This window comes from Drosophila eugracilis, unplaced genomic scaffold (genome assembly GCF_018153835.1).
Source record: "Drosophila eugracilis isolate 14026-0451.02 unplaced genomic scaffold, ASM1815383v1 contig_1825, whole genome shotgun sequence".
Classification (NCBI taxonomy): Eukaryota; Metazoa; Arthropoda; class Insecta; order Diptera; family Drosophilidae; genus Drosophila; species Drosophila eugracilis.
Window position 1 is genome coordinate 46,914 of NW_024572672.1, and position 16,030 is coordinate 62,943.

Sequence of the window (16,030 nt, forward strand, 5' to 3'; positions counted from 1 at the left end):
TAAGGAAAAAGGAAACTTTAAGTATATTAGTTAAAACTTAGTAGGGATAACATATGCATTATAATATTTCTTCAAACTATGCTAACTTTCCACCGAACATTTTCAGTTCAAGAAGAACTCTATCAAGTTGGTCAGCCGCCGCATATTGACGTAGTTGACCAGCACGACGTAGGCATAGCAGGTGTAGATCTAAGCCCACCACTGGAAGTGGTACGGCTCCTTGGATCCTCCGCCACCTCTTAGGCGACCGAAACTCATGTAACCATTGCCCTGCAGGACGTGGGCGTGGTGCCGCTCACTGAGAAGGCGACGGAACACCGCTCCACTCATGTAGACAACGGTCAGCAGCAAAATGAGGCGCCGCAGGTGCACCAGCAGAAGGGCCATTTTTGTTATTCTTTTCGGCTATCTGCAGAAGTCAACTTAATTTTTCATCACTAATTAAACAAAGTTAATGGGCCATACCCTAGGGAGACTTCCGTGGGATCCCGATTTCAGAACTCAATATTTACTCCGACTTTTTCGATTTATTTTCGCATTTACGCGAGATTTTCGCATTCCACCTTGTCGTTTTGTTTTCGTCGCATTTTTCGCTTGTCTCTGTGGTGGATTTATATATAGAAATCGGAAAAGTATTTTAGCTGGCAACACTTGGTTAAAGTTTTCAGAATTGTTTTTGAAAAAGTCTATTTAAAAAGCTTTTTATGTTTGGCGGCTGTGAGTTTTGAATTTGTTTTGTTTTTAACACGAAAAAGTTTACGTTTTGCAATAAATTTCAAGCAATTCTTACAGAAACTGTCAGTGCTTGCCAAATCGAATGAAAATCCACTTCAAATGGAGCATGAAAAGACTCTTCAGATAGCTATCAGCGGTGCTGAAATAAGCTACCTTCCTAAGTACACCCATAAAGAAATATCTAGAAAAATCAACAGGCTGCATCCGATTAAGATCTATCGGGTCAGGGGCGGCCCTCGAAAGGGGATAATCAAAAGATTTTATTAAATATAAATGTAAATATATATAAATATTTTTAAAAGATTTTTATAAGTGGCTGATCATAGTAATTTCCTACTTATAAAACCCCATCAACCTTTGCCCCACAGCCTCTGCTCATACGTAATGCGTATACGTAATATTCCCATGAAAGAAACAAAAGCGAAATACTTGAGACCCCGGCACACACTTCTAACAACAGCTCCATGCAATGCAACCTTGAAACGGCGATCAAATCCCCAGGCCATTCGGAGTGGGATCAGGCCAAACAACAACAACACGTCCACAACCCCAACATATTTGTCGGAGGGAAAAAAAGCAAACAAATCCGCTTGAAGATTGCAACACGCAGTGAGGTTGGTTAAGAACAACAGCAAAAGGCGGCGGCAAAATACAATATTTAAATTAAATATTAGCACACCGAAACGTAGCAGAAACGTAGCTGCCTGGAAAATGGGAAAAATGTGAGACGAAAATGTGGCAATAGCCATCCATCTACAGCCCAGCGGAAAATGAGATGTAAATAAAGAAGGAAAATGAACGAAAACATAAACCAAAAACTATTAACTGCAAATTGGGTCTTATTGTGTTTAGCTGTGACATGGCAACTAAAATAGAAATATGTTTGATGTATTCGTAGTATATATACGATCTGGCAACAAGTTGTATATAGATTTTTATAGACTTTTTGGGGCACAAACAACCGCCTGTTAGGACTGAATTCCAAAAAGGCAATGTGTTAGGGAAAAGGCAAAAAATAATTAGTTTAATTTCTAATTTCAGTTTGTTAAACATTTGAAATTAGTTCAGCACTAGGAATAGTATAATTACTTAAATAGTTTCTTTTTTTAATTTATGTTTTTCAGATTTAATATTCATTTTCCCTAAACATTATATCTCTCATCTGGGGGCTATCCCCCGAAAGAGTTTAACCACAAAACAATTTTCTCGGCTTTTATTGTGTTTTATGAGCACGCAAACAAATTGCATCTGCTGAGAGCGCCAGCCCCCTATCCCAGATCCCCGATTCCCGATCCCTCCCCCTGGTAACATCGCACTCGATTCGTTTTATTAACTAGCGTTTGTATCGTTTCATTGCATAATCTGTCGCTGAAGGCACGCCCCCAAAACGACCGCAGACACACTCGTAAATTACAAATCGTACGAAATGATTGAAAGGCCCAGAGATCGGCCACTGGGATGCGGATGAAGATGGAGCTGCATTCGGCGAGGAGATCGCATCCCATAGGAGCCCTGGGCATGCACTGAGAAGAAAGTCTTACTCTAAAGTGGAAAATAAAGGCATAAAGGTAAAGTTTAGCAAACATTTTCTGATTAAAATTAAGAACCTTATCATCTTAACTTTAATGGTAAGCATCTAACATTTAAACCTGCTCATGGAACCCAATATTTTTCCCACTGCAGTTGAGTGGCTGGGGCAAGGGGGTTGGCATGGGGCAGCATGATTGACCGACTGCGTGGTGCACCTCGTCGTTGCTCCCGGGGATTGCCGGGTCTGACTTTTATGGCTGTCGGTGTATTTCTTTTTATTGCCTGCCCAAAATCCGTTTCTAGTTTTCCACCGCCGTTCCTCTTGATTTGTTTGCATTCAGTTTTCAGTTTTTTGGGGTTTTCAGTTTTCAGTTTGTTGCTTTTTTATACCCGTTACTCGTAGAGTAAAAGGGTATACTAGATTCGTTGAAAAGTATGTAACAGATAGAAGGAAGCTTTTGCGACCCTATAAAGTATATATATTCTTGATCAGGATCAATAGCGAAGTCGATTGAGCCATGTCCGTCTGTCCGTCCGTCCGTCCGTCCGTCCGTCCGTCCGTCCGTCCGTCCGTCCGTCCGTCCGTCCGTCCGTCCGTCCGTATGAACGCTGAGATCTCAGGAACTATAGCAGATACAAAGTTGAGATTAAGCATGAAGATTCTTGAGGTCCCGGGACAGCGCAAGTTTATTACAGCATCCTGCCACGCCCACTCTAACGCCCACAAATCGCAAAAAACTAAAATTACTGAAATCATAGGAACTATTGCAGTTAGAAAGTTGAAATTCAGAAAGTATAATCTTTAGATGACAGCGCATCTTATAGTAGTACTACTATCCGGCCTCACCCACCCATACGCCCACAAGGCTCAAAAGACGGTTTTCGGATTTTCTAGAAAAGCTGATATCTCGGTAACTATTCGTAATAGAAAGTTCGGATTAAGCATGTAGGTTTCTATGATGCTCCCAATGCGAATTGTTTTTTTCCGATCAAGCCACGCCCACTCTAACGCCCACAAAATCCGAAAAACCAAAAATGCAAAAATCTCAAAAACTATAAGAGCTACACAATTTTGCTTAGAAACACATATTTAGTAGATGCCTCTGCAACTTGCCACGAAGTTGCATTAGGCCACGCCCACTCTAACGCCTACAAACCGCGGAAAACTGTGGCGTCTATAATATTATTATGAATGCCTTTGTTTGACCTTGTATAACTTATTTCTGTTAATATCTATCGATTTACCAAAGGTTTTTCAAATCGGAACATTATTGCGCTATTTATGAAAAAATTAAGGTTATAAGGCCTCACATGGGAAGTGACGTCACTATAAGCATACTCAACATACTTCCTCTGACAATAGGTGGCGCCTTGTGAATTTCCACTAGCAAAATTAATATTTTAAAATTGTGTAAAACAGTAACGGGTATCTTATAGTCGCGGCACTCGACTATAGCGTTTCCTCTTGTTTTCATCTAGGTTGCGTTGGCGTCTCTGCCGGCAGCACGCACTGGGAAAATATTTGTGGAAAGCATGCGAAATGCACGCCTGTTGTGGATCTTTTATATTTTTTAATGCAGCGCTGAAAGCTATTTGTATCTGTCGGTCAGATTGGGTTAAGACGCCGCCCCTGCGTGTCTTTCGTCAAAGTGTCGAGCCACTTTGCCGGGAGCTATTAGCCCATTGATGCCTTTGGCTCTCCTCTCCCTATTTTTTTTGTATTCATTCCCTTGGTAATTTAGCATCTTTGTCTGATTTATGGCGCAGGCGGAAACAGGGGGCAGTAGCATTCTTTTCCATTTCGAATTGCCTTTTCTTTTGGCATTTTGCGCATATTTAGTTTAAATGTTTTTCGTAAAGCCAACTGAATGGCAGTTTTATTTCGTGTTTAGACGTCATCTTTTTTAGCCGCACGTTTCCGGTGACTGCCGGCAGCAGTGGCAACTGCAAAAGTGGCACACAGATTTTTATTTTTAAAACCAGAACAAATATGCGATATGTGTCGTTGTCTTCTGCATGATATCTGTGATAGTTTTACTCAGATTTTCTGTGATACACAAATGAACCGGCTAATGCCTGTGGGGGCAGAGGGTAAGTAAGTGTATGAGTAGGTGAGGGAAAGGAAGGAGGAAAATTTAACTAAAGAAGATGTTATAGAAATCATTCTAAAGACTATTTTACAGATCATTAATACTTTATCTTCTCTAATTGTCATATAAATCTGAGCTAAATAATTTCTTTGTTTGAGAAAAATTGTAATTTTCAGTTTTGCTTTCCTTTCTAGTCAAAGTATAATCCGAGAAGACACCTCATCAGGTTGTAGACCTCCTCCGACAGCGGTTTCGCTGTCTTTCATTCATGGGAACATGACCGACTGCATCTGTATCTGTAGGTGACAATTATCGTTTGCATCACAGATACTTTTTTATGTATCTTTCTGGATACCCCAGATAGGCCCACTCCCAACTCTCATCGCCCACTCTTCGATTACTCACCGATGCCAAAAATATTTAAATTAATTTATTCGACTAATAATAGAGGCAAATAGCTGGGTTGGAATGAAGCAGCCCAAATAGATATGAAATACTTTCGAGTTGCATTTTATGAGCATTACAAGAATTTTTACGCATTTCCCTACATTGCGGTAGTTGAAATCAAGAAGCTGGCATATATAGCCGGTTGGCCGATTTCTGTCAGATATATATGTATATATATATGCGGAGCAGATACACACGGGAGTGGGTAAAGATGGGTAGATGGAGGGGCGGGCAGCTTTTAATACTCTTTGTTATGATTGTAAGTTTCCTTCTTTGTGTTACAAAGTTTGCGGGATATTATTATATATTTTTGTAATCATTTTTGATACTTTTTATGTGATCAATACTGATACTTTTTCATGAACTTTTTCAATTTTTTTACTTTGTAACTCCAAGCAAATTGAGATAGGGACAAATTTAAAACCAAAATTTTGCCTATAATCGATTTTTATAGGTTGTCCGTTTGATAAATATCAGGTTGTCCGCTTAAGAGAAAGTTTGCTAACTTTTTAAGGCAAATTAACAGATTTCCCTTTAAATACGTAAGATTACTGATCCATTTTACCTATCATACCCCTTTCCCAGGGTATCCAAAGAACTTTTATTTATTTCTCTATTGCAATTTACAAACGCAGCGATCGCCGACGTTAGAGAGCCGGCAGAATCTCCGAGAGCTTCTTCTGAGATTCTCTCGCTTGCCGAAAATACACGCATACCCCGAGCCAAAAGAGAGGCGGAGACTTTCCTCCACTCAGCTTTTCACGCAATTCAGTGCGAGGGAAAATCTCAGCACGAAAATATTTTTCCCAACGACCAGACAGTTTTCCTTTGACAACGCGCCGAGTCGCACACACGATTTTCCTCTCGGCCCGATACGTTTCGTTTCGTTTCGTTTCGTTTCGATATTTTCCTGTGAGCCAAGAAAAAACTCAAGAACTGAAAACAAAAATCGCGTTCGCATGCGACAAAAAATATCTTTCAGCGAGTGTGTGAATGTTGCTAAATTTATAAATAACAGCTTAAGTTCTGCTGCTCCCAAAGTAAATCGAAATAAAAGCAAAAGTGATGCGTTCGCTGTCGTGAGGAGGAGAGAAAAGGGAAATGTAAATGGAAAATGGGAAAAGCAAGGCGGGGGAAAAGAAGTAAGAAAAATATCAACGCATAAATAAAGCGCCGCGTTCGCGTCCAATTTCTGTCGCATTTGCCGGCTGCATTCCCAAATAGATCGGCCCGCTATAGCCTATAGCTGGTCGAATGCCCGTGGGCAACGCAGTATATATCCCCAACCTGGCCGGTGCGTGCCGGTGGATTATGTAAAGTGGCACACGGCCGATCTCGGAATATCGTCGAGCGCGAAAAAAAAAGAAAAAACCAAAACAACCAAGGAATGAAAGTTTAACCAAAAACAAAAGGAAAATTAAAATGAAAATAAAATGAAATAAATGAAAAGAAGGGAAAAACAGAGAGTGTCGTTGAGGATCCGTAGAAATTTGTCGCACGCGCGCGTTTTCAGTAAATGCAACTAATTTATTTTGCATCTATTGCAATTGAGTTGAGAATCGAGAATCGAGAACCGAGAATTCGCCGAGTGCCGATCCGCCAGATACGTTTTCGTAATTGTCGTCAGTGGTTCGAGTTGCTCCGTTTCGATCGTCGTACGCCTCAGTGTCCGCCAGATTGGATTACCACCCAGTCCACACGAGCCCAAAATAATTTACACAAAATTTTCGTGAAATTGGTAGGGCCAAAGATATATGTATTGTGACTGAATTTTGATTAACGAAATCGAGGATCGTTTGCCAAAAGCAACGCAATGTCGTCCTACCGCAGTTATGTAAGTACTAGTTAATGCAGCGCCAACTATCCGTATCTCGAATCTCGTAATATATCTCATACTATATACCGCATAGTCTGTATCTCGATCTGTGTATCTTTGCTCTGTGTATTTTTGCAAATCTTCGCATCCACATATTTTGTTTATTTCTAATTTGTTGCCTCTACCTCAGGCACGAGTATTTGGCAGATATATCTATATGTGTGTGTGTATCTCAATATACAAGGCAGATAAAATGTATCTGAAAGTTTGCGCTCTCATTCTGGTGAGCTCCAGTTCCATTGATAAACAATTCAGATACAAATTTGCTCATTGTCTGGTCGTTGGTTTGGATTTCTGTCTAGTCGATTGTTCTAATTTCCTATCCATACAAAGAGCAGGAATTATGGGCGAGGTGTGGCTACTGAATGGCTAAGTGTTTGAATGGCCAAACAAATGCTTGAGTAAATGGCTTTTATTTAGGCAAAAAGCAGGTTGAATGGCCAATTTTCTAGAGTATTTCATTTGATTTATGTTGGTAGTTGCGCATGTGAAATGGTTAAGGGTGTTGGTTTGAGATATTTGACAGATTTTTATGATTGAAAAAAGGCTAAAGAATATTGACAGGCACTTCTATATAGTTTCTAAGATATAACAAGCTTATAATCCCATAATACCACCCCTCAATTTCGGTTGCCATTCGCCCTCTCTAATCGCTTTTTACCTAATCCCCTTCATGTCCAACTCATTATATCCTTTTGTTCCCAGGCATCAAGTTTATGACTTTAGTTCGACTTCTGACTCATTGGGCATAAATCAATTAAATATTTTTCGGGTCTCAGAGTCTAATAAACTGATCAATTTATAGCCGGCAAACAACAAGTTTCTGTCCCCTCTCATCTACCCACACTTAACTTTATCTTCGCCCAAGTCATTCCTCCAATTATATTTAGAATGTTTCTAAAAATGTTGGGAGTAAAGGAAAATGATTTCTGTTTCTTTCACGTTGACGCCGCCGTCTTCTTTTTTCTGGTTTGGAGTTGGTACTTTGTTGGAGGAGATTTTTATGGCCAGGAGGAAGTTGTAAATATTTATGACACGCATAAAGTTGAAAGTTCTTTTTCGGTGAGAGCCGCGGAGCACGCACCACCTAATTAATTAACAAAGTGTGAATATTCATGCAATTTGTTTTGAGGGAGGAGGAAAATGGTGGGAGTCTCTAAGAGAAGAAGTTAAAAGAAAGTGAAATAATCCAGTTCAAAGATCAAGTTCAATTTGAATCTCTCATCAAAGTGTATCAAAATTATTATAGTGTAGCAAAAAGGAAGGCGGTGCTAGGTGCTTCTCAAATTGGCTTCGAGATCAAGATTTGTGAAACAAGTTATTTGAGCCTAAGACCATCCACCCACACTAACCCCACATTACCAAACCACCAACTGCCATCAACCAACCCAATACACTAACACTCTTACACGGAAAGGATATTATTTTGTTAAAAAAAATACCTAAGAAAAAGATGCCCCGGCGTCGTCGTCCACGTTGCAAGGTGAACCCTTCGATAGCGCTAAGGAAAAAGAGCCAAGAGAGCAGTTCCAATCAGCCGAAGGTGGAGACACCACGACCGCCTCCCTTACCGGATCCGCCCAGTGAAGAGCCACCGGAAATCGCCTCCACGACGAGTGTAGATTCTGGAATCGAATTGGATTACAAATACTTCCCGGAACTCTACGATCGCCAGCCAACAGTGCCCACGTTTGCGGATATTTTCGGTCAGCCCTCGTACGGATTGGTATTACAAAAGCCGGATTCAGATAGTTCCTCCACCACGTTTAATACCGGTGGAATCTGGAGTACAGCCGATGGCAAATTTACCAATATTCCGTCAACTATGCTGGCAGATCGTTTCGGGATCATCGGACTGCTGTCTGCCATGAGGACCACGCACACGGATCCAACCGCAACGCAGCTGGTCTTTGGTGAGGATCTGACCACCTATGGACTGGATCTGGCTGCCCAGGGCGATATCTATGTGCATTTCAATGGACCCCTTACCCGCGAACCCCCAGAAAGATCCTCCATGGACTGCGCCCTCGAGCTGGGTATGCGCGGCATGCGAGATTCGATTACTAATCATCCGCCAAAGGCTCCCGTCTGGGATCCTTTCGTACCGGAGTCTCAAGATCTAGGTCTCTTGGTGGGTGATATCCATGATGAGAGCAAGAAATCCAAACCGGAAACGAAAACAGAACCACAGTCAAGTTCTGATTCTGTTAAAGATTCAAAAGAGGATCAAAAAGGCAACCTGGAAAGCTAACGAAATCTTAAAAGGCGCCGAGGATCAAAAGAGAGAGAAGTCCCAAGGAATAGCAGCCTGGCAGTTGGTTAGATCCTTGAAATCTTGGTAAAATTATTGCTCTTTGTGAATTGGTAGCCCTTCCATATAGGAAAATCTTTGGCTCTAAATATAGAATCGAGTTAGGAGTTTAAAGGGGTTCTTTTTGGGGTAAAAGGGTTGGTGGTTCCCAAAATTTGTTAACTTTGAAAATGCAGCTGCAAAATGAAATGAAAATTTCTGCTTGCAAGATACATTTAAATGATTTTCTTAGATTAAATTTCCCTCTTAACCAGCACTAGTCTCGAAACATTTTAGTTTCGTGAAACGCATTTTCGACACATTTGACAGAGGAAACGAGAAAAGCGTTTAAAAATAAATCATTTGTCTGGCACGCGAATATTCAGTCGCCACTTCAAATCATCTGGGGTCACAGTCTAAATACTCTGTGAGTGGATGGCTTTCCTGGGCGTGCTTTATGGGCCGTGGCTACTGACAGACAGACGCATTACACTGCATCCTGCTCCTTGTTCCCTTTACCCAGCAATGGTCCCTATAGTCCCGGCAATCTCCTAATTGAGACCGCATAATAACGCTGTCAGATGTGCAGCACTCTCATCTGGTATTGGCGGTGAACAAAGTACACATGGCGAAGCCATTCCAGAGATGGAAGACCCATCCACACGATCATCCAGTCTCCTCCGGGCTGAGTGTCTCCACCTCCGTTTGCTTGTTTTGCACATTGTTGGCTATTTGTGTGTTTGGCATTCCATTTCACTGAGCGAAAACAATTAGCCGAGACTGTCTGTCTTTCTTCCTCACTCTCTCTCGCTCGCTCAACAATTCTTCACATTGGGCGGGCGCTGTAATAATATTATTTTTTATCCCCAGATAGTTGTCATTCGCCTGGGATTGGCGCCACTTGGCAGCAGCTCTATTTTAAGTGATTTTCATAGGGAAATTCCTTAAAGAATTTTCATGGGCAATCATTGGAAGTTCATCAAAGGTTAGGGAAGAGTTCTTTGAGATTTTTATTATGATTATCTGTAAAAGTTTGGTGTACAATTTCTAAGCTAAACAGCTTTTCATCTACTCATTAAAGACAATTTACAATAATTAGCCGAAATCGTTTGTGTTGCCAAAAAAATCTTCAAACCGTTGACACGAATTTTGCAATGTTAAATGGCGATCTGATTCTCAATGATATAGTGGGTAAAAACACGTCAAGTCAGAGAGCCCCCCACGAATCGCCCCACCAATACCGAATAAAGAAAGGGCAAAGTGGTCGGGGCCCCCGCAATTTTCATTATATCCGAGGAAAACTCAACGTGTCTCGATGGACGAGGGCAATCGTCTAATGCGCTGCGGTCGAGATTAGAAGGCAGATGTTGAAATAATCGAAATGAATCTGTTTACACGTCCAAATTAATTGAAAAACGCGTGCAACAGCGCCATTTAATTGAAAATGAAATAGAGGCAGCAGCAGCAGCCGCAGCAGCAGAAATCCGAAAAACCAAATCAGAGGAAAATGCAATGGGCGAGTTCAAAGAGGCTGAGCAGTAGTCCCAGCCACAAATAGTCCATTGGTGGAAATGGGTGGGATGGGGCATTGGGATTCTTCATTTGGCATCCAATGTTGGTGTTGATGTTGCTGTTGTGGCTGCTTCTGCTGATGCTGCTGCTGCAGCTGATGATGTTCCTCTCTGTGGCTGACGATGATGAAATGCGTGCGAATAATTGTCGAGTGCACAGCTCATTGAGAAAATTCCCCTGGAAAATGGAGAAGGTGATGGTGGTGGCGGTGCTGGCAGCAACAGGGAGGCGCAATGTGGGGCAGCACTTTTGCTGGAGTCAATTGCATTCGGACTCTTAGAGCGCCAATCAATCAAAGCCATGTGATTGCCTATCAGTTTCAATTTCTTTTGAATGAGTGCATGCACCTCCTGCCAGAAACCCCACAGACCTCACGATGAGCTATAAAGAAATCACTTACTCACTATTTATTGGTCAGACTCACTGAGAGAATTGGTTTTGATTTTAGATTGTAATTTAAGGTGAATTTAGATTTGCATAATCATCTTTATTTATCACAAAACTCAAAATGATTTCCGTCTTTTCTCTCCTTTTCAGACTCCTTGGAAAACTAGCTTGGGCAGTTCCTACAAGCCTGCCAGCTCTTCGGTAAGAGTTTCAAAGTTTTTCCAAAGAACTTCTAATCTTATTCGAACTTTTACCCATAGTACGGCTCAGCAGGAGACTCCACATCGCGCTACACTTCCCTGGCCACGCCTAGCTCCTACAGACCCTCGTTCTCTGGAGGAACATACCGCCTCAAAAGGGATCCACCACCGCCAACCACCACAACTCCAGTTACCAGCTATGTCAGTCGCTATGCCAAGGCAGAGCCCAAGGAGGCAGCTCCAACCGAGCGAACCAGTCCCGTTAAGAGGTATACGGGTGCGTCTACCAGTTCAATGGGGAAATACGGTCGTTCAAGAGATCCCAGTCCGGTGGCCTTGGAACACACAAATCGCAACAAATCTCGGGATCCGAGTCCCGTAATGGATAGCGCCAGGAGTAAATTGGGTTCTACATATCGTGGAGGTAATGCCACCACGTCCTCGTCATCCTCTTCGGCAACCAGAAATGCTTACAGCAGTCGCTATGGAGCAGGTTCTCGGGGAATCTCAGGGAATGGAAGTGCCTTATCTTACTTGACCACCAGTGACTTTCATGCCAGAACTGCCAGCAGGGCCAAGGCGAGCAGAGAAAGGGAGCGGGAGAAAGAGAAGGAAAAGGAGCTGGAGATCGTGGAGAAATCCGCAGATGCCTCCAATGGCAAGGATAAGTCTCCTGAAAAGCAGCAGGAAAAACAAACGACAGAGACAGAAGCAGAAGCCAATGAAACCTTCGTCACCATTTCCGTAGTGACCCGAGCCACTTCACCCACTTTGCCGGGCAGCACCACCGTACAACGAACCCGTCGCATTGATCCAGCCAAAACCATCGAGAAGACCATCCAAAGATCCACAAAAAGACGGGAGACAACGGATCAGGAGATACAGTCAGATCGAATGGATGACTCCACTCGATATCTTCGTTATAGTGCTGGCAGTAGCATAAGTTCGACCTACAGTCCACATAGGGATAGGATTAGTAGCCTCCGGTACAGTGCTAGTCCGTTGAACAGTTCAGGATCAGGAAAGTCCAGTCCTATGGGTGAGGCTAAACCGATTCAATCGATACCAGAATCTGTATCACCAGCTAGGACCAATGGTTCCATTAGCTCTGCCAAATCCTCAGAAGCTTTATCACCCCCAAGGACCATCAATGGGTCAGTTAGTTCAGGAAAATCACCTGAAGCCCTCTCCCCACCGAGAAGTAATGGCTCTATAAGCTCATCCAAGTCTCCAGAAGCTGTATCTCCACCAAGGACGAATGGATCTTTGAGCTCATCGAAATCCACAAAGTCCAAGCTATCACCGCCGAAGGCCATACGCTTGAACTCCCGCCAATCGTCAGTGGAGAACCTTGTTAACAAACCACCTGCACCACCCAGCAAGGCGGATTCACCCACCAAGACATGCAGTTCCAGTTCTGGTAGCTCAGCTGTGAAATGGCCCAACAAGGACTTCCGTAAGTCCTCCTTAAATGTGGGTCCAACGGATAGGCCACGAAAGTCACGAACTCCTAGTAGTGGAGGGGAGTCGGAAGACCTACCCAATGGCAGTAGCCTCGAACGATCACCAAGTGCGGGATCCGAAGGCAGTTTAGCCTCTGGTAGCTCCTCAAAGAAATCAACAAAGCTAAGCAATGGCAAGGTGCCAGGAAGTGCGAAACCAAAGAGCCATAAATCCTGCAGTGAAACGACCACTGGCAACTCATCCTCGGCCAACGCCTCCGCTTCTGATAGCGATCAGCGGGTCAAGACCGTGAAAAAGCAGGCCAAAAAGAAGACCACCAAAGAGGGCAGTGCTGGCAAGGTTGCCGCCGCCCACAAGTCACAAAGCACCACTGAATCACCGCCCGCCGTGGCCACTGATGTGATGCCAGCGACACAGACAAGACTGAAGAAGCTCTCGGCGGTATCGAATTTTTTCGCTAGCCGTCAGCAAGACGCAAATAACGAGCCGATCTTCCTTGAAAGCTCCGAGAGCTCGGGCGAACCGGAGGCTCTTTCGCTGCCAGTGATCTCGGGCATATCGGCCATCTCGAAGATCTCGAAAATCTCTGGGATCAGTCTGACTACAGATTTGCGAACGAACGAACCGCGAACGACGCCATCGAGCGAAGCGAAACACACATCCCAAACGAATTCTCTAAGTTCGAGCACACGTTGTCCACGAGAAACCACTACAGGAACAGGAACGGGAACAAGATTACCCACCAGCACGAGTAGCACCACCCAGGACACGAGTCTCACGACCACTGCGAGTTTAACGACCTCCGAGCAGGACGATCCCAGTTGGTGGCAGGATACCAGCCTGCAGATAAACACGGCCTCTGCTTTGGACCAAAATAATCGAGGAGAGATGCCTCCTTACCGGTTGAGACACATAGACTCTGGGGAGGAGCAGGCCTGGTGGCTGCGCCACGATGAGAATGGCGATGATGATGACACACTGGCGGAGGAGACTCTGAATCCCCTAGATGACGATGCCCAGGAGCCAAGCAAAGGTACCTGGTGGAGTCAGGAGGATCAGGACTCCAGCAGTAAGGTGAAACTGATGCCCAGGAGCAGGATAACACCGGAGAAGGATGCCTGGTGGCTGCAGGATGAGGAGGAGGCTGTGGAAACTCCCAGGGAGAATGGTGATCTGAACAACAACAGCGAGCCGCATGTAGAGGTGACCTTAAGATTACCCTCAAATGGCAGCCAAAGGAGCTCGAAGGGAACTCCTTCAAAGAGCGGCAGCAATTCCAAGAGTGGTGGCTCTAATCCTTGGTGGCTATCAGGACCCGCCAGAAAGATGTTCAATGTGCAGCGGGTGGAGTCCGGCGAAAGAGCCTGGTGGCAGGAAGATCCCGAAGAGACCCCTCAAGAGGAAAAGGAGAACGAGCCCCCGCCAGTGAAGCCACCAACTCCCCCACCACGAATCATCAAGCACTGGGAGTCCGGTGAGCGTGCCTGGTGGTTACAGGAAGACACAGAGAACACACAAATCCCCAATCAGCCAAGCAGCGATGATGAGGAACAGCCAGTGGTGGTGGTATGTCAGCAGGATTCTAGGGATGAAGTAGATCTGAGGCTGGCACCACCCACGTTGGTATCTCAGGAGCTGAGTACTTCCTTTAACTTCGACGCCTACTCCGAACGACCGCCGCCACTGGGTCAATGCGCCAGTCCCGTCCGCTGCCCCTCGCCCTATGACAACATTCCAAGGTCACAAGTGCAAGAACCACCACCACCATCTCCTCCCACTTTGACCACCCTGCAACCACGCTTTTCACCGCAAGCACGACGGGCCGGAGAAAAGCTCTTCATCTCACGGCATCAGAACATCGATGAGCTACTGGGCGGTGCTTGCCGCCCCCTCAGTCCACTCTTTTATGGAAACAATAATCCTACGGAGGCTGAGCTGACCCCGTTAGCCAGCAAGAACATGTTCCTGCTCGAGGAGGTGACACCCGACCAGGTGCGAATCCACGACAGCACCGCCCAACTGCCGGTCATCCAGAGAATGCAGCGGTGAGTTCATATTTGACTTGTTAATAGCCTTAAGTCTTGATTTCCTTCCTTAGTAGCAGTTTGTATTCTTTCCTTATATTTATTTTTGGTATCTTACAAGGTTGTTAGTAATAGACATTAACTTCCTCAGGTGAGACTTTTGGCACTCGCCTCTGAGAATTAATTTAGGAAAACTCTTGAGATATATAAGTTCGGAAAAATAATGCCGAAGAAAAAGCTTTCAGAGAGAGCTTTTCGGTTTGTTGTGTGGTGAATTTACTCAACATGTGGTTGCTTATCTCTCTCTTTTGATCTTGCAGCGATGTCGAGTGGTTGGAGAACGGTAGCAACTTTTACGAGCCACCCAAACAACAACAACAACATCAACAACAACAACAACAACAGCAGCAGCCGCGCAGGGTAAGTGTCCAACCACCCCCTTGGAATCCCCTAATTTCAAAACAGATTGCAAACGTTTTGGCAGTCTGCCCGTCTTCTTGCGATATATCGACTGCCGCCTACACTTTAGTTTATTTATACAGATACCCTCTGTAGGGGGAGTATATATGGGAACGGGTATATTCGTTCAACGTTATCTTGACTTAGATAATATCTATAATGAGAAACTTCTTAGAACGTTTACTTTTAAGACTCTCTTTAAGTTCTTATTGCCATCATTTAACCGTAACTTTCTCTCAAAACAACACCTTGATATTCTATATATCCAAAAGATTTAATTACCAGGTGACCTCGCTTATCGGCAGATATATTGATAAGGCCGTAGTGCCCCACCCCTCCCACACCTTTCACTTATCGCAAAACTTCTTGACACTCACCGCCCCGTATCGTTTACCTGCAGCTGGGTGTTCAATTTTAATACCTGGAATGACAAAGGGCAACTGAGGGCGAGCCGAGGTGCGCGCACCCACACCCAAATTGAATGCGGTGGTGCAGTGGTGCAGTTATCACCTCCGGCATCGCCAGCCAGATTCGGTCTTGAGTGACAGCCATCAAGTGGCTGAGGCAGCCGGAGGGGTCTGTGACTCAGCCGCGGTTCGCAGGCACTCTGGTATTCTGAAAATAAGAAAAATCACAAACAATAAGAACTTTTTCAGTTGGGTATTCGAATAGGCGATGACCTATAGTTTGGTTATATATGTGTACCTTTTTAAGCTGTTTAATACAAATAAGCTTTGGCTTTTGGATAACACTTAAAATGTTCCTAGTAACCCCTTAAAAACATGTAACTAAGCAACTAATATACCCTTGTAATACCTTGTAATACAGTGTAAATGCAAATACAACAAAGTGCAGCGATGTCAGAACAAAATGCGGAACAGCAAAGAGAACAAAAACATGAGCACACAAATTTTATCTTAATTACATTCAGTCGCCGGCTTTCGGGCTTCCTTCCC

The 16,030-nt window shown here is 44.0% G+C and overlaps 3 protein-coding genes across 6 annotated transcripts in view; 2 read left to right on the plus strand and 1 right to left on the minus strand.

Annotated features, from left to right (window-relative positions):
- LOC121529743 lies at nucleotides 1–595 on the minus strand. The gene is given in 2 exon segments (XM_041817681.1): nucleotides 1–409; nucleotides 466–595. A coding segment is annotated over 1 exon segment (285 nt). The 5' UTR covers nucleotides 388–409; nucleotides 466–595; the 3' UTR covers nucleotides 1–102.
- Nucleotides 596–5,612: 5,017 nt separating this feature from the next.
- The window catches only part of LOC121529745 (FH1/FH2 domain-containing protein 3), a 40,249-nt gene continuing 29,831 nt past the window's right edge, over nucleotides 5,613–16,030 (plus strand). For 3 of the 4 annotated variants that reach the window (XM_041817687.1, XM_041817689.1, XM_041817688.1), the window contains exons 1-4: nucleotides 5,613–6,636; nucleotides 11,078–11,128; nucleotides 11,188–14,636; nucleotides 14,936–15,035. In XM_041817687.1, the coding sequence (XP_041673621.1) occupies nucleotides 6,616–6,636; nucleotides 11,078–11,128; nucleotides 11,188–14,636; nucleotides 14,936–15,035 (3,621 nt within the window). In that variant the 5' untranslated portion in view covers nucleotides 5,613–6,615. The remainder of the gene's footprint in view (nucleotides 6,637–11,077; nucleotides 11,129–11,187; nucleotides 14,637–14,935; nucleotides 15,036–16,030) is intronic. The other variant, XR_005993629.1, reaches the window with a different exon arrangement.
- On the plus strand, nucleotides 7,847–9,096 carry LOC121529746 (CCR4-NOT transcription complex subunit 2). The gene has a single exon (XM_041817693.1). It carries the CDS (start codon nucleotides 8,132–8,134, stop codon nucleotides 8,927–8,929), a length of 798 nt encoding a protein of 265 aa, XP_041673627.1. The 5' UTR covers nucleotides 7,847–8,131; the 3' UTR covers nucleotides 8,930–9,096.